Source organism: Protopterus annectens, chromosome 13.part0, assembly GCF_019279795.1.
Source record: "Protopterus annectens isolate FY-2018-M chromosome 13.part0, PAN1.0, whole genome shotgun sequence".
Classification (NCBI taxonomy): Eukaryota; Metazoa; Chordata; order Ceratodontiformes; family Protopteridae; genus Protopterus; species Protopterus annectens.
The window spans coordinates 1,186,694,680-1,186,720,780 of NC_056747.1; the positions used below are offsets into that span (position 1 = coordinate 1,186,694,680).

The 26,101-nt window shown below is 37.7% G+C and overlaps 1 protein-coding gene across 9 annotated transcripts in view; it reads right to left on the reverse strand.

Moving 5' to 3' along the window:
- The window catches only part of MAPT (microtubule associated protein tau), a 1,213,302-nt gene that overhangs the window by 65,307 nt on the left and 1,121,894 nt on the right, over window positions 1-26,101 (reverse strand). For all 9 annotated transcript variants that reach the window (XM_044055189.1, XM_044055186.1, XM_044055188.1 and 6 more), the window contains one exon: window positions 7,045-7,157. In XM_044055189.1, the coding sequence (XP_043911124.1) occupies window positions 7,045-7,157 (113 nt within the window). The remainder of the gene's footprint in view (window positions 1-7,044; window positions 7,158-26,101) is intronic.

The following is a 26,101-nucleotide window of genomic DNA, read 5'->3' on the forward strand; positions in this document are numbered from 1 at the left end:
TTACTGTTGCTGTTGTTTTGACTGATTTCTAATGTTCATGTTGTTTTGTCCATAGTGTTTCTAGACCGGTACTATGAAAATAGTAATGTACCTTAACTGTTCCTAGTATAAATCAAAGGAAAAATAAATAAATAAATAAATAAAATTGCCAGTGACAGTATACAGTGCACACCGTGCAGTGATTTGATATATGTTGTATAGACAATGGAAATCATGTTCTGTTATACTACTGCAGGGATCAAAGTTGGGGAGACCTGGCTTACTCTGTCAAAAACAGGAATGACAGCCAGCTAGCATCAGCAAACCTAAACATCCTGTCAATGTCATTTACTTTCTTTGTAAATCATAGGAAGATGTTCTTGTAGCTCTTAGGAAGAAAAGGACAATGACAAGAGGAATTGGGGCACAGCCTTTGCAAAGCCACAGTAATAACACTTCTACACATTTTTCCGCCTGGTAATCCTTGTGTTCTCCTTCCTGCTTGATATGCCAAATAAATGCTATATGGCATGTGTGAGGGATACAGATGTGAACGGTTGACTTCCTGATAGTAGAGCAATGTCAGGTTGAGAATGGGACTGATTATCTCCAGGAGTAACTATGACATCAGTGGCAGTAAAGTGTAAGTTGTGGTGAAAGATGTAGATAGTATGCTAACACATTCACATCTGGTGTAAGTGTTCTTCATGCAGCAAAAATGGTAACATCCCCAGTGATTTTAGTGTGAGCGACTAGCTGAAAGTAATATTAACGTTTACTTTCATACTACTGACCCCTACCTTAAAACCAACTTTTCTTCAGTATGTTTATCCCCAGTTGAAGCTTGGAAGATTTGCCTTAGTAACCTTTATAAGAGAAGCATACTAGTTTTAGCCTTTAGAACTGAAATTTTATCAACTAAAATTTCAGTCTGTGATGTCCCCATTTCTAGATAACAAAGCTGCCTCTCTAGAGGTGTAAAAAATTCCAGATATTCCCTTTGGCACTGCAAAGATAAAGGCAAAAAATGAAGGTGAATGATACTGGAATGCTGGAGATGTGACAGGGAAGCTTACGAGAAAGTGAAGAGAGAAGGGAAAAGAAGGCAGATCTCCAGAGTAGCAACAATGCACAAGCTGAAAGCCAGAAAAGTGACTGAAATTTGACCTTAAATATCTTTAGTTAGCATTCAGTTATTCTCAGGAAGTGCAACATGAATTTTAGATTTTCTTAGCCCATATATTGCTAAATATAAAGACATTTGTAAATTTAGTAAGACCCTAAACATTTTATATAGATTTAAACACTCATAAATGCAAATTAGCTAAATATTTCCAAGAATTACAAAGAAATTGTTAAACAGATTTCAGCTTTTAAAGTATTTAAGGTCATACTTTGTTGCAGCAATCAAAACTGATAAATACACTTCTTTTTCACATCTGACAATAATGTTGCTCTTGAGGTCTTTCCAAGTCACAATACAAACGTTAGTTTCTAATAAAAACAAATCAATAGTTCTGAATACGAATGTTTATGGCATTGATTTTTCATTTTACAGTAATAAAATAATTCTTTCACAGTACGCACTTGTAAATCCAGAATGTATAATACCATGACATTATATAATTAATGTAACAGGCTCATTTGTGAATGATGACAATATTACACTTTTTTCTAAAAGCTACCATTACAACCTAACTTGCTCTGTTATAAACTGAAATCAGCACAGACAGATCTTCTATAACAAACACAAGGTGGGCTGCTTAAAATAATTTATATATTCTACTAAAATGGCCTGAAATCAGTGTAACAAAGAACTTACCCTACATACTGATGCATCAGAGATAGGTTTGGGGGGCATGGCTCTCCTAAGACACTCAAGTGAGCTAAATTAGCAGAATGTTGAGCAATGCAGACAGGATATACGTAGCTACTGAAACAGTGTGTCTGGCTAGAGACTGGGCCTTTTATGCAGTTAAATAGTGTTTGTTAGGTAGGCACTTCAGTTTGGTAACTGATCATGCTTCATTATAATGGCTGAGTAGGCAGACCACTAGCAATACAAAGTTATACTGGCTGTCATTATCCCTTCAGTCCTTTCAATATATATATATATATATATATATATATATATATATATATATATATATATATATATAGTGACTGACAGGCCTGGCTAGCCAACAGAAATGTTGATGGGTTATCAAGAGCCTATACAGCATTATTATGGCTCCCAATCTCCTGCTTTTGCACTGGGAGGTGGGTTGCATCATAATGAACATTGAAAAACAGAAATATGTCTTTAAATGTGTGCTGCACTATGTAGGATGCGTGTGGGAACAGTCTGTATTAGAAGAACTAACTGACAATTACTGTGGTATAAAAGGACTTGGACTAGATGTAGTAAAAGCAAAAAGTTCATTCTTCAATTGGAAGTTCAAAAAGAATGAGTCAGAGCTTGCCTGGACAACACTGAAAGTGTGAAGTATGACAGCTCATCAGGGGATAACTTTTGGTCTATACCTGGAAAAATTATCTGGACTATAAAGCTGTGATTTGGGCCTGGTTGAGGACTACAGCCTGAGACTTAGCCTGTATCTAAAACAGTTGTGAGAAATTGTAATACAGTTGTTGGAAGCTGGTGGCAGTGCTTTGTTTTGTTTCAAGTCAGGTGGATTATTACTTTTATTTTATAGGGTCACAGGATGATACTAGGCTATTGGCCCAGAGGTCCTTATAAGCCTAGGCAAGAATTTCGCCCATGTTCCCTCAAAGTCAGCATCTCTTTCCCCTGTTCAGCAGGGACACGGGTGGGATCCCAGGGTTATATCTTCTGTTTCCCATCCAGTCATCCAGGTTCCTCTTAAAGAGGACTAGAGATGTACTCTGCTTGACATGGAGAGGGAGTCTATTCCACAAACAGGGGAGTCTTTGAGACACAAATCTGTCCTCCCAACAAGTTCTATTAATATCACAGACCAGGTTAGGGCCTTGCGTGTGGGTTGCACGAGTGGAGTTTGTCTTACGGATATGCAGCAACTCCATCAAGGCTGGGTCTGAAATGGCCTTGTATGCCAGACACAGGTCACCTCTGAGCAGTCTGTATGAAACTGAGTAGAGGGACAGGGCTTTTAGTCTATCTGTATAGGATAGGTGTTTGAGACCCTGGATTTTCCTGGTCAGGAACCTCTGTGGTCTCTCCAACTGCTGCATGTGCTTGGCAAGGTACATGCCAAAGGGGGCATTGTACTTGATAATGGGTCTGATAAGGGAAGAGTACAGGGCTATAATAATAACTTTGTGAAATATAAACCTCTCTTTTACGTCCTATCTCCAGTGCCTCTTAGAAATTTACCATACCTATATACATATATATAATTATACACATACATATAATTTCAGGACTCAGATTTCATAACAACAAGCAATGAATGATCTGCATGGCATCTGTTTCATATAAAGAACAGACTATGAAACCACCATACAGGGAAACATTTCTTCAGTTTATATTCATATGCTCATTCCAAAGATCACATCAGTCTGAGTGAGCTAGAGTGTGCAAGAGGTGTATACTGACCAAGGTAACAAAGTCTGCACTCATTATGTTGCATTTGTGTCATATTAGTCCAGTCGCAAGCAGTGTTATATGTCTGCAAAGCAGACCTTTAAATATGAAATAACCTCTGCATCCCTGCTGTAAGAAGTCAGATATTCTGAAAGTGCTTGTTTCTGCTGACCTCTAATGCTTTCTGCCATAAAAAGATGGTTTGAAGAGAACACTGAAAATTTGTAACTATGAAAGTCTTCTTGTTAGTGGAAACATTTGTCCCTTCACTCAGCACTACTTCAGGATGTGGTATGATGAATATTTTCCAGGTACTTTCCCAATACATATTTTATATAAAGGAATGCCTTTTGGTGATGTTTCAGCCACAAGAATCAGTTATAACATAAGCAGAGGTCTCTGGGTAGCAACTTACCAGTTTCTGTTATAATGGAAAGGCAAATGGAAATGGTTCTGTTAACAGATAGTTTACTTGGATGCTGACTTACCTTTCCGCATTTACCAAAATGGACAAAATGCAGATACAGGCCTTTTACAGTAAAAGCGAGAGATTAGAGTTTTCGCTAGCACTGTGGTATAGATGGATGACGCCATGACTATGGCCTAAGTGACCCAGGTTTGATTAGCAGTACTGGAACTTAGACAATTGCCACATTGTTTACATGACAAATTTTATTTTATTTTATTCTACCAGTTGGTTTTAAATACAATTTTAAATCAGCTGTAATTTAAGTGTATATTTTGTTTCCATCATCATACATTTTTCTTATTTTTTCTTTTTCTGGTTCTCTTTTTTCCACTTTATTTAAAATGATGTGTAATAACAATACTAACTAATTATGTAATAATATTTTTATAGATAGTTTTTAGGGTTCTTGTACACAGACTTGAAGTCTAGAAGGACGAAAGCGATCTTTGTTAACAATAGGTTATGAAAATATAATATGATTTTTACAATTTATTTTTTACATGCAAATATGTATATATATATATATATATATATATATATGTATATATTTATAGATATTTTTTGACTGTCAAATAGACTAAGGCTGATATATTTCCAGCTATGTAGTATACTGTCTTGGATAAAATCACAGACTTAATAATCTGGTTAAATAAGAGGTACCACATCATTATAAAGTTTATTTAAAATACATAAGGGTTATATTATTATGACAGCTACTAAGTACGGCAGGACCAGCTCGAATGTCACACTGATGGGGGAAGGGATGTGAATTTAACATGTGTATGGTGATGCTGCGGTAGCGTTGTCGCCTCACAGTTAGACGTTGCCCGTTCGATTCTCAGTTAGAGCGTCTTCTGTGTGGCGACATGCGGGAACGGGCGTTCCTTCATTGAAGGTTGTGCGTTAGGCCCGGCAAGCCAGCATGTAAAACTCTACTGCCAGTCATTAGCGGACTGGAGTTCCACTTTGGCGACCCCTAACCAGAAAAGCCGAAAGACACAAACAAACCAATAACACTTTGTTTGACAGCCACGGTGGTGCAGCGGTAGCATTGTTGCCTCACAGCAAGAGGTTCTCCCGTTCGATTCTCGGCTGGAGTGCGGAGAGTGCCTTCTGTGTGGAGTCTGCATGTCCTCCCTGCTGTTGGGTGGCATTCGAAAGACATGTGTAAATGGGCGTGCCTTTGTTGAAGGTTGGATGTCAAGCTGGCACCTCGGTGTTCGTGAAAATCTACTGCCAATCATTAGCGGACCGGAGTTCCGCTGTGGCGAACCCTAACTGGGAAAAGCCGAAAGACAAACAACAACAACCAATAACATGTTGTTTGACAACACAATAAACCACTCCCTTGCCTGATAAAAAGTATATATATATATATATATATATATATATATATATATATATATATATATGTGTGTGTTTAGAAAGCTTGTGAGGAAACTATTACTCTATTTTTGTTTTACTTGGATCACTTGTCTGTGTACTTAATAAAGGATTTTCGACTGGAAACAGACTACCTGCCTTGCTTGAATTACTTTCGAATACTTAGTAATTCTGTACAATTATATATTTTTTATTATTATTTTTTTTTACTTAAGACGAGTTTAAGTTCGCTACTTCTACTATTATTGTCCGATCTGATTAATATACAGTGATTAACTACAGATATATGGACTGAAAATCTTCCACACAGAGAAGTTTCTTACACTGTAAAGTATTTTAACACTGACACCTTTGAAAAAAATCAGATACTTAGCTAATTTTCATATTTTGTTATAAAGCATGTTTTTAAACATACAGAAATATTTTGTCACAAGTGGTAAACCTTCATTTTCATTTGCTATTTTCAGAGTAAATTGTGATGAATTTTAAACATTGGCACATTTTCACTTTAGGTCTGACCAAGTCTTTGTTGAAATACTAAGATGAAAGTGCCTAACCTTCTAATAAGGTAGTTTGCCTTGAGTCTTTTGTGAGTCCATAATTTGTTTTAAGTATTTTTAAATTAGTTAAATGGCAAAATCTGAAAAACATGCTACAGTTGAACTGCCCAAAGATGTGTGTGTGTGTGTGTGTGTGTGTGTGTGTGTGTGTGTGTGTGTGTGTGTGTGTGTGTGTGTCCTGTGAAAGTCTGCCATTCTACTCAAGTTTTGCTTCTCTGTCTTCCATTCACTAAATGATGGGATAGGCTCTGGCTCTACTGCAGCCATGAACTGGATTAAGTGGTTAATGGGAGAATGAGTGAGCAAGATTAACTGAATTAAAAAAACAGCCAAATAAGCTTATACAGAGCATGTCAAGGAAATTGTTAGGTCATCAAATGCTTTTTGATTGATTGTTGTTTGTCAGAAGAAAATATCTGAAAACAACTGTCATCAGTCTCTGAGGATGCACTGCCCTATTGTTGTGTGACTTGTAGTTGGTACATATAAGATGAGAGCATATGTGTGCGCGCGTGCTTAACATCACTTCAAAAAATCTTTGTTTTCTGATCACCAAAAGTGGTTTCAGCTATTTTTAACCACACAACATGCAATTAAAATGCTTTTGATAGAGTAACATGAATCTGGCATGTCTGCAGGTAAGCCTTAGTAAACTGTGCAAGACACAGATCCCAAAGGACAAAGCAAACACTAGATGAGATCTACAAGTATCCTGTGTTTCATATTTTGGGCAGTGTTTACAATCCTTTACTGTTTAATTACTGCTACAAAAATGTTTGCTTTTTTACCATATATATTTTTTGCTATGGTGAGCTGTAATCATTCCATTTTCCTTTATCTTTCTAGTTTACTGACAGTTGTTATCTTACTTGTTTTGTTCGCTCTTTGAATACAGCTGTAATCATATCATTTAATCTGTTAGATTTCTTACAAGTGGTTAGACTTCTAGTCCTTTCTCCTTATCTCTCTTTAGAGATCAAGTTCTACCTGTAACATGTCATCATTCACCTTTACACAAACGTCTTCCAAATTTCCTAACACTACTCCTCACTTTTTCTACACCCTTCAATTACTTTCTCCTAGTTTACCTTTTTCTGTCCTCCACCTGGAACATGGCCAACATTGCCCATAGAGCCAATCTTTGACTGTGCTTTCTCCTTGAAATCCAGTTTTTCTGATTTAACTTCCACAATGCCACCACCTGAATAAATATATACAAGAGAAAGATATTAACAGTGCCTCTTAATTATGTAGAATATTTTCTTGTTTAGACCTATACAAAGCACTTGCAAGGCAGAAATGAACTAACTGTGTAAATATAGGAAAAACAACATACTAACCGTTAAATCTTCTGGTGATATTTTCATCACTGCATATACAAACTTACGCTGCAGGCAAAAATGTCATTGTCACAGCAGCAACAACTCTTTAACAGAACTAATAGAAAAGCTAGATGTGCTCAAAAATTCCGCTAGTTGCTTGTGTTATGTTTATCTTGGTACAACATTCATGACTATCGTAGTTTCTTTGCCACATTCCTAGTGACCACTTCAAGAGAACTGTCCAAAAACTACTGACTGTTTTTGACTATGCTTTTTCCTTGGTTTGACAATTTCTTAATTTCTTGTGAAATTTTCTCTGAATGTTATGGGCATAATTACCTAAAATTATCTTCTGACTGCATTCCCACCTCAAAGGAAAAGGAGTGACTGCATCTCTGAATTTTAATGAAAAATGCTTTAATACCATTTTTATTCTACAACACACCACAAAACAAATATAAATGAAACATCATTTTATATATATATATATATATATATATATATATATATACACACACACACACACACACACACACACACACACACACACACACATATCTATACATATTATAGATATATATACATACTCTGCAATTCATGAACATAGTTTGATTACTATGTTCAAAATATCAGCAGGGATCACTAACATTCACACACATGAATCACTGTATTTTTTTTTGAATGACACACAAATTGCCTAGTGCACCAATGTGTACTAGGCATCCTGTGCTCAGGAATGGAATTTATCACTGTGTAGTACAGCATCAGTAAATAGCTCAGAGATCTACAGCAACCTGTGCAAGCACAGTCTGCTTTACCGTGTACCTACATATTGCTACTTAGTAAACCATATTATATACTGCTTTAGATTGCTGCACCATGCATAATATCTGGCTATGATTCACAAAGAAACCACAGTCATCAGCCAGGACAGCGGAGAGAATTCATTACCATAATATAACAATGAGGGGAGTTGGTGCTTGGTATGCTCCCACTGGTTGGAACTCACCAGCTTCAAAGTAAGAGGCAAGACAAGGCTATGCGTAGCAATCGGTTTACTTGCACTGTAGGAGACCCCACTGCCACTGAGGATTTTCCTGCCATGTGGTGGATTCTGGGGGAGGGAGGTTGCAATACTAGTATGGTGTTCTGCACTGCCTGCTGAGCAACATACTAGCAGGGGAGGGAGTATCACTTCACTCACAAATGGTACAACAGATGTCTGTGCACCGCTGGACTCTCACAGTTTGCACTCTAAGAACCATAATATAGAACTGTGTTGTATAGTTTCTGAACTGTGTACAATAATAGGAGTGGGTTAATTTGCATAGGAGATTGGTGTCTAGGGTAGTAGTGGTACAAAATGGAGCAAGACCATGCAATGAGTCTTGCCTCATTATACATGTGTTTTATGAGGTGCAAAAGGCTTCTGTGAAAACTTAACTCTACATATAAATGATAATAAATCTCAAATACTTCACTGTATGGTTATGAAATTTTCAAGACAAGACCCCTTGATAGTCTTGTACTTCATGTTACATGACTTCATAACAGTCAGAAAAAGTAGACAGCAGACTCTTAAATATGTGCATGTCTGTCCAGAACAAGCAAAACAAAAGTATATTGATGTAACATTTAAAATTATAATGGGTATGACTTTTTCAGAGGAAAGGTTATTGTCAGCCTGAAATAAATGAAATGTATGTTTCCTGCAAATCAAACAGCACAAAAAAAACACTACTCAAATGGCTGTACAGCACTGCTGGAGGTACTTAACAATACATGACTGTACCTGATAGTGTTTTAATTACTCTATCAAATTCCTCAGAATAAGACACCATTTTTCTCACTTACAGAATGCACTTAGTTGATGATTCCAGTTATGAAGATATGACCATAATTTACCTTCAAAAATGTACTTTACTGCATACTATTCTAAACTTTTTTGGGGAGAGACTAATCAAAATTCCAGTGGCAAAATGTTCCTTAATACGGAAAAATATAAATGCCTTTACTTAATGGTGCTGCACAGTTCAACCTGAAAGTAACTCATACATCCCCCCAAACAGAAACTCAGTCCAATGCAAAATGTCAGACTGTGACAGTGCAGCAGGCCCATGAATCTTCACATTGTATACCTATGTACAGAAGGCCATATGTCAGTTCATTTTTGAAACTTCATTACAAAACTTTCAGGCAATGTAAACAGGATACTTAGCTACAAAGTACATACAGGACTGCTATTCTACCTTTAGAGATTTCAGTGTAGTGCAGTGGTAAATTTGACGTAATCAAACCCTTTCTCTTAGCACAACAAGCTTTGCTGATTCCAAGTTTGCAGTCACAAGAATGTTACTTTGTTACTTCTGTAATGCTGGTAGGGAGGGATAAGGGACCCCACGGTGTGTGTGTGGGGGGACAGCACTGGTCTAGGTGCTACCTGAATAGTGGCACGGTCTACAGAGGGGAGTAATCCACAGAAGAATGTGTGTGTGTGTGGGGGGGGGGGGGGGCGACGACAAAGGTAGGTCATTAAATAAAAAATTACCCTGCAGAAGTAGTCAAAGGCATGATCTTCAAAGATACTCTTGAGATACATGACAGCCCCAGAACAGAGTTGGAGAAAGTCTGGGTTTACAGGGAGGAACTGCTGCACTACGCAATGGATGGGAGCAGTGGAATATCCAGAAAAGGGAATAAAAATGTAGCTTCATTGGCTCTGTGTGTGTGTGTGTGTGTGTGTGTGTGTGTGTGTGTGTGTGTGTGTGTGTGTGTGTGTGTGTGTGTGTGCATGTACACACATAGACATATTACTTTTTATCCAAGATACTTTCCATCCAATCACGATATCCAAAAATTCAAGTAATACACATTCAATCTAAAACGCACTCAGTCAAATCACATTATATCTAACACTTCATATACAACCAATACTTCTTCAAAACTTGTTTGTTGCAGGGTGGTTTCACCCCTCCCTTACTTGAATATACCAATTCTACAGCTGCACAACCACAGAGGAACGAGAAAACTTTTTACACAATGAATCACTGCTGGTGCACAATCACAAACTTCTAGAGACAGCGATACAACACAGCAGTGGCTACTAGCAAGGTGCACAAATTTGCAGTGTAATTCATATGATCCCAAACCACACTAGCTGTGATTCAGTATAGCCTTACACCCTTTTCTATAAAATGTGTTTCAGCCAACTTTGTTTTCAGTGGAATGCATTTTCAATCGTGACACTTTTGGTGGATGAAATGTGTTGTAAATCAAATGTATTTGTGAATACCTACAAATCGCAGCTGATGCTCTGGCCTACCCAGTATCCGTCTTGATTAACTGATCTCTGTCAGAAAGTTACATTCCCACACTGTGGAAAGTATCACATATAAGTCCCCTACACAGAACTAACCAATTACAGCCCCATAGCTATTCTCTCTCCACTCTCCAAAATACTAGAGAGATGCATACACTCTCAGGTCTCAGACTACCTCCTTACTAACAACCTCCTTTACAATACTCAGCATGGTTTCCGACCAAACCATAGCACCACCACTGCCTTACTCTCCTTTACTAACACTATCCTGCAGCATAAAAACAATGGCTATCTTTCCTCTGCTACTTTCCTAGACCTATCTAAAGCATTTGACATGGTCCCACACAAACAACTCATCTCTGTCCTCAATAACCTATCCTTCTCTCAATCAGTCACCAACTGGTTTCAGAGTTACCTGTCTGACCGCCAACAATCCGTTGTATGGCAGAATGACATATCTCCCCAACTACCTGTCTCCATAGGGGTTCCCCAAGGATCCATCCTTGGACCCCTACTCTTCTCTGTTTTCACCAATAATCTAGCCTCTGCCACCAAACATGGCACACTCATACAATACGCAGATGACTCAATCATCATCTGCTCAGCCGAGTCCCTACCCAAACTGCAAAAAAAGTCACACAGGAAGCATTTTCCTCTGTTAAAACTTGGTTATCTGATGCCCAATTAATACTCAACCCAAACAAAACTAAACTACTCATCTTCCAACCCACCAAACATACTCAAAACAACTCTCACTTTAACATCACAGCAAAAGACAACACTACTATATACCCAACTGAACACACCAAATTACTAGGAGTAGAAATAGACAATAAACTAAAATTTGACATTCACATATCCATGACCATAAAAAAGTCCACAAAAAACTTGGAGCATTATACAGAAATAAGCAACTTCTCACCAAAGCAGCAAAGATTTCAATAGCAAACTCCCACCTTATCGCCACCCTACTTTATGCCTCTCCAATATATACCAACCTAAGGCAATGAGATCTAAACAAGCTAGAGACCTGCTACAACAAAATCTCCAAATTTGCCACAGGGGCATCCTACCGTAGTCACCACTGTCTCTCACTTGCTGAACTGGGCTGGCTTGAACTCCCTCACCTCCTTCAATGGTATCAACTCTCACTCGCCCACAAACTAGTAAACCATCCACTAAATGTCCCATCCCTCCAGAATCTACTATAACCCTATCGCACCACCAAACCACTAAGATCCAGCAACAAAAATCACTTACAGATCACTAAAGCCAATAACTCTGCTGATGAAGCACTATTCACTTGCGCCATAGCCAAATTATGGAAATCCCTCCCTCAATTACCGCCATACCTTCATGCAACCACTTCAAAACTTTACTAAAAGCGCACCTAAAAACATGCTGGCTATGCCCTTGCAACTCCCACTCTAATATATCCCACCCCATCCAACCACTACCTTTCTTTCCATCCCACTAACTACCTTGATTATAGCAAGCTCAGATGCTCATAAGCCTAGTACTTATACAGCAGGAACTTCTTATTGTAACATTTGTTAATGTCTGTTATGTACTTTGCAGATAAAGATTCTAGTTGTCTACTGATGTACTATGTCCTTCATCTGTAAATATGCTTGTAATTAATTGCTATGTTAATCAAATTGTTAATCGCTATGTAATCCAATGTAACTACTGTCTGTTTATTTTAACTGTGGAGCTTTTCTCCCCGGGCCTCTGCTGAAAATGGACCTACGTCCAGTCGGACACTCCCGGTCAATAAATGTAAATAAATAAAATAAATAATGTATTCTGGACATGTGCTATTTTTCCTCATCCTGAGCAGACGTCAAATACCTACATGTAACAGAAACTTAGTATAATGCACTGCGCCAGTGTGTAACAGTGAAATTACTGTGCATGTCTATATCTAACACAGAGTATTTCAAACCTCTTTGACAGTTCTTTTTTAACCAATGTTAATCAACTTTATTTTTTTAACACAAATCACCTTTACTGACTTCCAGTCAGCACTATTCTTTCTGTTCAATCTTGATAAAGCCAGAAAAAAATATACAGATCAATCTTTAGGAAGAGCATTATACTGACAAAACCTTCAGGGGAATAAAAAAACAAGAAACAAAAAACTTTCAGGAGGATTATCCTTGGAAACTTGAGTATACATCTCACGTATGACTGACTCCTACCCTTGGGCATTTCAATGCAGCTACTGTTTTTTTTTTTTTTTTTGCTTCTTCTTCTGTTGACCATCAACATTTTTCCTATAGGTATTTGCCTATTCTTCTCCCAAGGCAAGAGCCAGCCTCAAGGAGCCATCCTCTAGGAAGGCAGGCATGAAGGCTGATGCCTGCTTTCTATAAATCTTCTACCTTCTATAACAGACAAATTCTGAATGGGTGCCTCAACACATCCTCTGTTGCTAGATGCCATGACTGACACCCTGAGAGTCTACAGTGGGGGGGGCAATATCACTACTGTATCTCCCCTAGAGCCTACAGCCTACCAAATGGCCCACAAAATCCTCCACCACTCCCACTCCTCTAGACAGCTCAAAGAACCAAAGGGAAGCACAGGGTTGTTTTTAATAGTACTCTCCCCATACATGCAAGTGTTCCATCACAAGCTTTGAAAATCATTGTGTCTTTGATCACTACTGGATTGCTGGTGTGAGAAAACTCCCAGTTACAAACTATGGAATACAGTCAACATCAAAGACCACCATTACACCTCACCAGAATGGCAAACTCACAATGGTCCTCATTCTCATCTTTCATGCCCATCTCCTCCAGCACCTATGCCACTATTCAAACTTGGTCATCTGTGTTACTGTCAATGCTTTCTATATCTACAGCAAAGATATGGGCTATCCCAGTCCTGATTTTGATCACAACACATTATCTAAACCTCATGTACTAGGAAAGGCAATGACATTTGCAACAACGGAAATTTTGTTCTGTCTAGTGAAATTTATATATGACTTTTACTTCTGATGCAATGATAACTTTGAGATTTGAGTATAGTGCACCTACTGACCATAGAATACTATATTTAAGAGGTAGTAATTGACAATTTTTGAAAACAATAATGGAAATTACATTTGGAAACCCAGCTATACAATGTCTCAAAGACTGCTGTTCTACATTTTTACTTCAGTGCCTCTCAGTCCGGATTTTGACGAAAGCATATTGCCCTGTTCAACATATCAAGCTTAGGACATAACATATTTACAACAACATAAATGTTACCTCATCTGGTGAAACACTGATGATTTTTACTACATAGTACATTTACATTCTGGAAGCAAGCTGCATTCTGCATCCTACCTATTGGAAAGCAAATATACTAAAAAATGTCACTGTGAAAATGAAATACCAAATACCTAGGAAACCCTGCACCTACTATCTATGTACAAAAGGCTACACAGTCACCCTTTCATAGTTCTTAGAAAAGTTTCAGAGTTAAAATCAGGATATATTAGTACAAAAAATACCTAAGACTGATTTCAACCCACAGGGATTTTAGTGTATCTCAGTGCTGCGGATGGCTCCAGCACTCTGCGACACTACATGTGGAGCTTTGGTCATGCCAACCCTGCAGTCAAAAAAGTGTTCTCTCTGGAGAAAGATATAAGGTTTTACTTCTGATGCAATGAAAAAAAAAACTATAGAGATATATTCCAGATATGGGTTGTATTATATCTTCCCGTGCAGACATCAAATACTCACATCTACTGAAAATCAAGTACAATGCAACTTGAGCAGTCTGTCTCATGCTGTTGGCCACGCTAGCCTATAGGTGGAACCTACTAATACAGGTTTTTATCTTTAAATCATTCTGACATTTTCTGGTAATTCTCTTCTAAAAATCTGGACATTCATTTATAATCTGTGACTGTGCTTTCATGTGTACAGATAACAGAACAGCTGCATGTTGAATTTCTGAGTACCAAGTCAAAATTTCTGGAAATGTCTGTCTTATTTTTATTTTTCTGTGTTAACATTTCAAATGTTGGAACACATCTTTCAGGGATAAATAACAATTTTATTTCTTATGTTATAAAAGCAAAATGTAGTTATGATTTTATTTACAACAAATGTGTCCCTGTGAGAAAAAGTAAAAATATGGATGTCTCAGATGGACTGAATATAAAGAAATCTGCATTAGGAAATTGTGTGGAATTATAACAATATAGTACCAACTTGAATGCCATGTGTATTTCTAAAATACAAACACAAAATTCCTTTTGCAAGCATACTATTCCAGGACAACGTGCCGCTAGGTACAGTGGATATAAAAAGTGTACACACCCCTGTTAAAATGCCAGGTATTTGTGATATATAAAATGAGATCACAATAAATCATTTCAAAACTTTTCCCACCTGTAACGTGACCTATAACCTGTACAATTCAACTGAAAAACAAACAAATCTGTTAAGGGAAAAATATAACAAATAAAATACATACAATAAGCTGGTTGCACAAGTGTGCACACCCTTAAACTAATACTTTGTTGAAGCACCTTTTGATTTAATTACAGCATTCAGTCCTCTTGGGTAGGAGTCTAGCAGCATGGCACATCTTGACGTGGCAATATTTACCCACTCTTCCTTGCAAAAGCCCTCCAAATCTGTCAGATTGTGAGGGCATCTCTTGTGCACAGCCCTCTTCAGGTCACCCCACAGATTTTCTATTGGATTTAAGTCTGGGCTCTGGCTGGGCCATTGCAAAACTTTAATTGTCTTCTGGTGAAGTCATTCTTTTGTTGATTTGGATGTATGCTTCGGGTCATTGTCATGTTGAAAGGTGACATTACTCTTCATCTTCAGCTTTCTAGCAGATGCCTGAAGGTTATGGGCCAAAAGTGACTAGTATCTGGAATTGTTCATAATTCCCTCCACCTTGACTAAAGCCCCAGTTCCAGCTTATGAAAAGCAACCCCAAAGCATGACACTGCCACCACCATGCTGCACCGTGGGGGATGGTGTTCTTTTGGTGATACAAAGTGTTGTTTTTGCACCAAACATACATTTTAGAATTGTGGCCAAAAAGTTCAACATTGGTCTCATTAGACCATATCACATTTTCCCACATGCTTTTGGGAGACAATGTATTGTTTTGCATTTTTTAGCCAGGCTGGATGTTTTTTTGTGTGAGAAAAGGCTTCCATCTTCCTGCCCTACCCCACAGCCCAGATATATGGAGAATACGGGAGATTGTTGTCACATTAAGTAAACAACCAGTATTTGCCAGACATTCCTGTAACTCCTTCAGTGTTGCTGCAGGTCTCCTGGCAGCCTCCCTGACCAGTTTTTGTCTTGTCTTTTCATCAAGTTTGGAGGGACGTCCAGTTCTTTGCAACATTACTGTTGTCCCATATTTTCTCCACTTTTTGATGACTATCTTCACTGTGTTCCATGGTATATCCACTGCTGTGGACATGTTTTTGTACCCTTCTCCTGACTGATACCTTTCAACAATAAGATCCCTTTGATGCTTTGCAAGCTCTCTGCGAACCATGGCTTTTGCTGTAGCAGGCAACTAAGTAAATGTAAGAAAAAAACTATAGGACAGCTGAACATTATTTGGTGTTAATCAGAGTCTCTTCAATTGAGGGCAGATGTGTAACCAAGAAGACCGAATGCTGTAATTAAATCAAAAGGTGCTTCAACAAAGTATTAGTTTAAGGGTGTGCGCACTTGTGCAACCAGCTTATTGTACGTTTTTTCTTGTCATACTTTTTCCCCTAACAGCTTTGTTTTTCAATTGAATTGTACAGGCTATAAGTCACATTAAAGGTGGGAAAAGTTTTAAAATGATTTATTGTGGTCTCATTTTTTTATATCACAAAAACTTGGCATTTTAACAGGGGTGTGTACACTTTTAATACCACTGTACACTTCCTTTGACTTTGAAGAAATAACATTAATTGTCCACATTTAAAAGCTGTGATGATCTCTGTTTTTCATAGATCCCCCAACACACTCACTTAATATCTCTCACAAGCTAGATCAATTAGTGGTTAGCTGTGGATTGAAATATCTGATTGCAAAGTAAATAAAAAATAGCCACAGTAAGATTTAGTTTTGTGGCTCTCAGGCACATACAATATCCAGTGAAAAGCCATATCAATGATTACTGAATTGTGAGCTTGTCAGTACTCTTTGCTTTCAAGCACAGCCTGACCTACTACCCCCAAAGACACTTTCCTTGTACAGCTGACTTTGATGATAGTGAACAGAATAATGGCCACACTAATGTATATCTGCATGTATCTCTCAAACACATGCACCCCTCACCATGGCAAATATTATCAAATAGTGCTCATATGACTACCCTTTACTTTAACTCTATCATGCAGACAACTGTGTGGCACTGTCAAAATGCAGAATACCATAATTCACAGAAACAACACAATTATGCACCCCTGGACTTTGCACTGTCAGGAAATCAAGTCCAACAGAAAAAGATCAGTTCTACAATTTTTTGTATGGCAGAGAGGCCCTACATAATTGGCAGTTCAGAACAACTTCACAGAAAGAGATATGTTCTGTGACTGGGGATGATTTCTCCTAACTAAAGAAAAACACTTAAAAACTAGAGCCAGGGAATGATCCATAACAGGTCTGAAATGAAACAGCTCTGAGAAGACAGCACTGGCAACTTACAAAATACTAAGATACTGCAGTCACCAGATGAACACTGGAGGGGAAGATGACAAACCAAAAAGAAGTACTTTGTACTGAAACGAAATGTTGAGTTCCTGACACAAAAATAGTGGATAGTGGGATTGGACTGCTGGGCTGCAGTCCTTCCAAATGAAGAAGTGCTTTGCAAAATACTTTTAATTTGTTTTTTTTTTTTATTTAAAAATAAATTTAAAAAATCCTTAACCTTCCTGTTTTCATGACTCAGATCAGTATGCATGCATGGAGTTCTTATGTTGTTGTGTCTTTCGGCTTTTCCCAGTTAGGGGTCGCCACAGCGGAACTCCGGTCCGCTAATGATTGGCAGTAGATTTTTACGTGCCGAGTTGCCGGCCCTGACGCACAACCTTCAACGAAGGCACGCCCATTCACGCATGTCTCCACATAGAAGACGCTCTAGCTGAGAATCGAGCCCAGTTTTACACATACTACCAATGTCAGAATAAGCAATTATCGTTTATTACAGATTCACCTGCAATTCTGTGTTGGCAGAAATGGAGATTCAGTGAGGGTAGGCTGGGCTGTTAGAAAAGCAGCAAGCATCCATTTCCCACTGGTTCAGGTCACTTCAGTTGTCTGGTATCTAAAGCAACCTTAATGAAAGTGAAATAATTTTTCTTGTGGATGAAGCAAGAGATAGGGAATGTATACATTTTTTTTAATTAAGTTTCTTTCTTTCTTTAAATGAACTACTACAGCAATCTTCTGTGTGATCCACTGATCACTTGTTAAGTGTCATTTTTTTTCCAACTGTCCATCTGCTAACTCAGTCTCTGGGATAATATGTTATTTATTTTTATTGTGTGCTGGGTCTGTAGTGAGTCAAACTGTGTGTGTTAAACAGCAGCAAGCTGAAACTGAACAAGGTGCTAATAAAGCAGGCTTCACATGACACACTAATTAGAACTCATTTACTTTTTAAAGACAAAGGATTTTAGCATTCATTTCAGGGTGGACATTACCCTTTAAATCAGGTATTCTGTCTGCCACAGAACAAGGGTCCTTCATATGATCAAAAATTACTTCTGTGCAGATTTTTTCTCTATGTATAAAGCAATGTGCAGATATAATCTGAAGGTCCACTCCTACTGCTGACCTCACAGTAAACAGGAATACAAAAAGGAAATGCATGGTTTTCAAGAAAGAGACAGAAGTTCCATTAAAGTCTAAGATATCTTCATGCAGGAAAACACTTTTCTGTGAAAATAAAAGTTTATTTTTCAGTATTTAAAAAGAAATGTACTTTTTAAAGTTTTCTTCCGATTGCGGAAGACTAAACAATACACACCTTTGTTTGCAGCATTATTAGAGGGTGGGATACTTCACTTTGGGTTTCATGCAGTGTTAGCATAGGTAAGTAATTATGAATTAAGTTACGTAATTCCCAAATTCTTATATTAACAGTTTGGCAAAAAAAAATAATAATGGTTAGCCTTTTGCCAAACTGTTAACTTAACAGTCTGGCAATTACATAACTTAATTCACAATTACTTACCCACACTAACCCAGCATAATTACAAATGGAAATCCAGCATGAAATAACCACCTCCTTCCCATCCAGTAATATTAATGCAATAAACACAGATGTGTATGTTTAGTCTTCCACATTTGGAACTAATTTTAAGAAACATTTTATTTGTAATGTGGTGCGAAACAACCTTTGATTTCTGCATTAAAAATTTACATGGGAACATTTTTTTATGCAGAAAACAAAGGTCATTTTGCACCATTAAACATGATCTTTAAAGTGCAAATTTCCCCAAGAGCACTACAAGGGTAGTTTCATGTACAAAGAAAAATAAACCTTTTGCCTCTTTACTCTAAGATAAGGATTCTAAAATAATGGATGTTTCAGGAAAAACAAATGCTATAAAGAAAGCTTTGACCCTAATTCTATTTTTTTAAGTAAAACTATCTCTAAATTAAGAATAAAAATAGTTTAAATTTCCAGAATAGTAAAGATTTGGCTAGGACCTCTTACTGCTAACAAGTTCTGTTGTAACCTATCTCGTAACAGTATTTCAAAGCTTTCTATTCAAAATTAGTGATAACAGACTGATATTATTTCAATGGGACTAAAACATCTTAAAAATTAAAAAAAAGACTGCTGAGATCCTTAAAGTTCAAAGTTACCTTCCTTGCAGAATTTTTAACAATTACCTGAAGATCTGCAAACTTTGTTGGTTTTGATACAGCCTATTCTGGGAAAACTCTACTCTTCAGAAACTTTTACACAAAGACAAGATTTACTCATGCAACTTCAAATTCTAGGAAAAGTGTGCCTTTTTTTCTAAACAAATAACTGTCAACCAAGATATATGCACTGGAACTGATTACAGCTAGACATTGCACTTAAAATTGTATTTTATTTTTTCATTAAGGAAAAGCTCTTACTCACAAGAGGAATGGAAATCTACTAGAAATTCTTACCTCTGGCAACAAGGAAGGTAAATCTCCCTATCTGAGGTTTTAACATTTCCAAACCAAGACACAGCACAATAATGTAAATAAACAGTAATCAAACAGACTGTAGAACATTATCTGGAAGATAACCACAAATGGTACCACTCATGTTTCCTGCTCAGAAGAAAAAATAAATATGAGGTGCAACTGTATTAACTATGTGAATGAAAGAGGGTAGCAGATTTTTTTTCTTTTTTTGTGTGTTAAGGAAGACGAAAATCATCATTTTTCTTTTTGTACAAACACCCCTTCCATTATTTGAAATACAGTGAATATGGCCAGGGTTAAAAATAATGTCATATCAGAAATAGGTACAAAACTGGATTCAGTGTTAGTTCCAAAACATCTTAGACCCAGTTCCACAGTGACATCACACTAGGTCCCCCACATATATCACATCCAGTGAAAGTTAAAGTATCAGTCTCTTAGTTTATATATGCACTGAAAGGATAAACCAAACACCAGCCCCAACACAGAAGGGAAAACACAAGTTTTCACTTCTAGAAGTGCTTTTTCAAGTGATCTAAATCACTACACTAGATATCAGAAAATAAGGTGTCTATTCAGGTGCTAGAAGAATTATCAGCCAGGTGACAGACATGATGCTACTCACTGTTCAGACAGAAAGCTGGGAACATTTGAGTAGCAGTCTAAATACCAGGTAACATGGCACTAAATCAGTATGAAAAAGGACCATTGCAAAAATCAGAAATATTCCCTGTCTTAAGGTGAGAATCATTACAGTAGGGAGAAATTTGACAGCGGTTCTATCTTACAAAGAATATGCATTCAAAAACAATGAGATACAATATATTTCATAATAGTTCAATCCACTCCACAGGAATAAGAAATGTGCAAAATGACCACATGTAATAACCATGCCTGTTTCTGTAATACTGTCAAAAAATTTAAAGTGTATTATCACAAAGAAGGCCTAAGCCAGTTGAACAATCCTGTAAAAATAAATAGTAGTTATCTGGGCTGTCTGTCAGTGTATTCATTTATTAAGCAGGGGCAGAAATGATGGGATTTAAGTGCTGCCTTTTAATCTTACTGCAGATGAAGTACATTTATTAGACTGCAAGTTGATAAGTCAGGATTGTGGAGGTAATGGAGACCATTTATGAGTGTTAGCTGGAAGTGGAGTAGAGTGGATAGGACAGAGGAGAAGGTAGATCACAACACTTTTCTGAATCTGCTTATTATGGTTTGTAAGGTAGAGAGATACAGTGTGATCACAGTTACCTGCATAATGGTGTAAGTGTGCTGGGGGTCAGTACTAGATGAGTAATACTGAAAACTATGGTTAAGGGTCAGTTAGGCTATAAAGTGTTGTAGGGTTTCTCTGACTGAGCACAATGGTCTCTCCCACAGTTGTTTTCTGGATGGTTACGTTGCTTCTTTTGTTTTGCTTAATTGCTATTTATTGCATGGCCGTGCAGTGAAAGGCGCTCTAAGCAGCACCACTGTAGCTGTATCTGAATAGTAGGCTGTGAGCACATTTTCATTTTTTCCCTTCAATCAGTTCTCCCATGCCATCATTTGTCCCTCTAGCTGACAGTTGTGTAAATTATGCCCAGGGCAGCATTAGCTTATGCTTAGCTTATGCTTATCCTTGATTGGTAACTCTGATTTTCTTCTAGCTGCAAACGGAGCATCAGCATGCTGGACGTCACTCCAGTGACATGACTGATACTATTATGGTAGTATACTTCCAACCCTCCCTTAGCTTCACTGTATTTAGTTAGCTAACACTCAAGGCACTGGAGACTATGGAGGGCCAGCAAACCTGCTTCTGTTCCATCACCAGCCTCCTAACACTCAGCATCGTAACTCAGTGTTGTAATTGCCTAATGTTCTCTGACAATGAACACCTAATTAACACTGAAAACTCTGTGAGAAATGCAAATACCTACCTAATATGGAGTCATCTCACTCACAATTAACAATTTGCAGCGAGCATCACATGGTCACACCCTCATCTCAACCACCACCACATTCTCAAAGATAACACACAAAAATGTCATACACTGATGCCATATAAAATCTTTGCCAAAGCAGTCCCTCAGTTCACCTACTCCATGCACAACTACTTCAAGTGACTAATAGCTAATTTGCTCCCAATCATGTATTCACAATCTAACTTATGATAAAAATGTTTTAGCAATTGGTGACTCAACTGTTAGGCATACAGATTCCCTACTTACCAGGCTGGGCAAACACAATGTTACTGCCGATGCATTTTGGGTGTCAGGATCATAGACATGACAAGGACCCTCAAGACCCTTTCCTGAGACTAGTATTAGTATGACATGATAGTGGTCAATGTGGAAGTGAATGGAACTTTCTAAGCATGTAACGGCTGCAGGTAAGGTGGTCTTGAGGGGACTCCTTCCTTCACAATGAACAAGTATAAACTTGCTTTAACAAATGGCTTAACAAATAATGTCATTCCAAGGGGTTCCAGTATATATTAGCCTGGGATGAGATTTTATTTTATTTATTTTATTTTACATTTGTTTACCGGGAAAGTCCGACTGGACACAGGTCCATTTTCAGCGGAGGCCCGGGGAGAAAAGCTCCATAAATACTACATTACATTAGTTAACATTACCATGTATACAAAACATTAGTTAACATTAGCATGATACAAAAACAGTATTCATGCAGACAGCTACACAATTGGCTACATTACATCAGTAATATTCACAAAGTACAAGATATTCAAACTCATACAGTATGTTAATTGAATGCAGATAAAAACAATAGTTTGATATGAGTTTTATTAGAGTATCTGCTAAAATTTGAGCAAAAGGGTAAGACAGTAGAGAATAATTTAATTTCTAGCTTTGTGTCACTAAACTATTAGAGGTTGAGAACAATGGTGATTATTTGTGAGAGTATTAATAGCAGTGAATTGATTTGGTCTAGCCTGGGGGAAGACATGAACATAGCCAGTTTTGCATAAAATGGGATTTGATGTTTTTTTTTGAAGAGGTAAGGTGAGGATGTTGAGGTTAGGTGATCGGGTAGGCACTGAGAAGTGCCTCCTTAACGTGTGACTGACAGTTCTAATTGTTGTGCTGAGGGTGGTTTGTATTTCTCTATGAAGGGTTTACTCATATTAGAAAAAGCCTTTGCTGCTCCTATATTGCCTTTTTTAGGCCAAGTCTATCTAATGGACATCCCCACTTAGCAAATTCATTTAATTGTAAATGGGACAACGTTAATGAGGCACTTCTCAGTGTCAGAAGTCTCAATAACAAACTGCCTGATCTTGAGGCACTCCTGATCTGGAACATGTCCCTGTATATGTAGTTAGAGAGACTTGGTTTAAATGTACAGAAACGTTTTACCTTTATAAAGCCGAATCACAGTGGTACGAATGCTCATATGAGCGACTCGTATCCATGAAAGTGAAAACGGCAATAGTCCTTAATGTTCGAAAAACAACAAATAGAAAAACAGATTAGCTGTTTTTCGAACATTAATGTCAAATGAAAAAAAAAAAGATGTGTAAAGCAGGGGAGCAAGCCCCCCACACCCCCCTACTTTAATATTCTAACTCAGAGATCGCACTACAGTGGGGAAAGGGAATATTTTCTGAACCCCACTATAGTGCAATCCACCCCACAATGTCGAATGTGCAATGAGCGAATGTCACTGTGCATTCGCTCACTGCACATTCAAACCTTTTTTCGTTCAGCGTTTGCAAAGAGCCTTTCGAGCAATTGCTGTTCGCCCGAGTGTGAATCGCCTTTCTAAAGGTAAACCACAGAAAACACCCCTCCATACTTGGGTTTTATATCTATCATGTTTCCAGATCTGGCAGAAATTGTGGTGGTGTCCCCATATTTGTCAAGGACTATGTCTCACTAAGATCGATACCTAGTCACCCACAAAGTGAGCCTCCTAGAACTTTAGTTTACCATGGACAAGACAAGTTTCCAAATTACAGCATGCTACAGAACCCCCTCAATGTCAGCAAATGATCAAGTTAGATTCCTGGAATTTTACAAAATATTGCTATAAGCAATAACTCCACAATCCTTAGCGACTTCAATTTTCCCACCACAGACTAGGAAACCTATATCTCTAACAAGAAAGTATGTCCAGAGATGTTTGAATTTGATAAATACAAATTCTCTGGCTGAAATAGTGAAGGAACTAGAGGCCAAAATATTCTTGACCTGGTCCTCACAAATATTGCCTCTACCTGTTCCACTACCCAAGTCTATACTTCACCAGTTAAGTTACTCCATAAAGTCATGACATTAATTCTCAGTCAAAATACCCTCCTGCAAGCAATATTTCCATATTTAAGGACCAGAAGGGTGAGCCTTACATAATTATATGATGAAATCTTTAAATTTACTCATGACTTCACAACCATTGACTCAACACAGCAGCCAACTTCACCAAGGAGTTTAATGCCAACTTAGAGAAAATGCATAGTTCTAACAGTTCCAACTAGAGCCAAACACAACAGACAATTTTACAAGTATCCTTAAAGGTCCACCAACATAAACTTTATAACAACAGAAAAAAAAAAAACCTCAAACGGTACAGTAAGGCCAGATCTCCTCAGAATGAGGATAGTATAAAAAGTATCAGCAAACACTATCAAGATCACTAAAGGAACCCATGAACACAGGCGTCTATATCATATTATCGTACGATGTAAATAGCATACGCTATTTCATCGTACAGATAATATCGAAACAACAAAAATATCGAACAAATGGAACAGCAAATTTTTTACCACGGAAAAAATTTGCTGCTCCATAAAAATAAATAAATAAATAAATAATTAAACGTAAACACAAATTTTTTATTTAAGTAGGGGGGCTATGCCCCCCACACCCCCCTACTTAAATATACCAAATCCAAGATCGCACCATAGTGGAGGAAATGGCAAAGTCCTGAAGACGGCCCACCAAATTTTTTTCCTTGGGGAAAAAATTCTATGTTCTGTGACTTCGCTGTTTTGCCATTTCAACAGTATCGGATCAACTAGTCCATTCGATAGCGTCATATAGACCCGAACACAGACTAGGTTATAAAGAGATGGATAATTACAAATCTTTAGTTATGTTAAAAGAGTAATTAATAACACTCAACATTGCTTTGAACTTTTCCTTAAAGCGACCCCCCCACTCTGACCCCAATGACATCACAAATATACTAGTAAATAAGTTCACCATAAGCTTCATCCCAAAAATCTCTGCTCAAACACCACTTTATTCCAGAATCCCTTATACCCCTATCATCAAAGACCAAAAACATTTCTTCTATGGGTCCCGACAACATACCTGGATGTTTACAAAACAGCATCAAACATGGTCTCACCAAGCTCTTCCTTAAATTGTTTATCCTAAGCTTAGCCATAGGCTATGTTTCCAAATCCTGGTTCACTGATGTGGTGATGCCCCTTCACAAAGGTGACCTGACCGTGGACCATGGAAATTACAGACTGATCAAATTTGTGAGTCTGATCTGTAAAGTTATGGAGTGTATCACTTTCAATCTTATTAATCATGGCCCACAACAAGTTGGCATTATCATAGACAAATCATACCTGTTACATTTTGTTAACTTCTTTGAGAGGGTCACATAAGCTGTCAACAGTGGTCAAAGCCTACTACAACTATTTCATGCACAACTACATCAGTGAGTCATCTCACATTCTCCATGTAGCTACTCTCAATCTGGCCAAAGCATTCAACACCATGCCTCATGCCAGAATTGTAAGGAAACACATATCCTTACATAACAAGATGAATAGTCAACTGGCTGAAAGACAGAACCCGTAAGTTTGTGTGGAAGGTACCTCTTCAAATAGTACCAAGGTAACAGTGGAGTCCCCCTGGGTCTGTACTGGGCAATGTCTGATTCAGCATCTACTTCTCTGATTTCAAAACTGATAACCAGGAGTTATACTTAACCAAATTTGCGGATGACTGAGAATGGTGTAATTGTCAACCCCTCCCTCAGGTATCTGTAGCCTTCAGAAACAGCTTATCTGTGTTAATGCCTTATATATGGATAAAGGGCTTAAAATGAATGCTAAAAAGTGTAGCACTGTTTTTTTTTTTTTTTAAAGAAAACAGCTACACAACATATAGTTATGTATACAACTCCCTTACTAAACAAAAAGACAGTCAGGGACCTGGACATTTGGGTTGATAGCTACCTTGCCTTTGATCATCATGTGGCAACTGTAGTCAGGAAATTCTTTTACTTAGCACAAATAATAGCCAAACGTATTTTCCCTATATTCAGCACTGATCAGACCAATTTTAGAGTACAACACTCCCTTTGT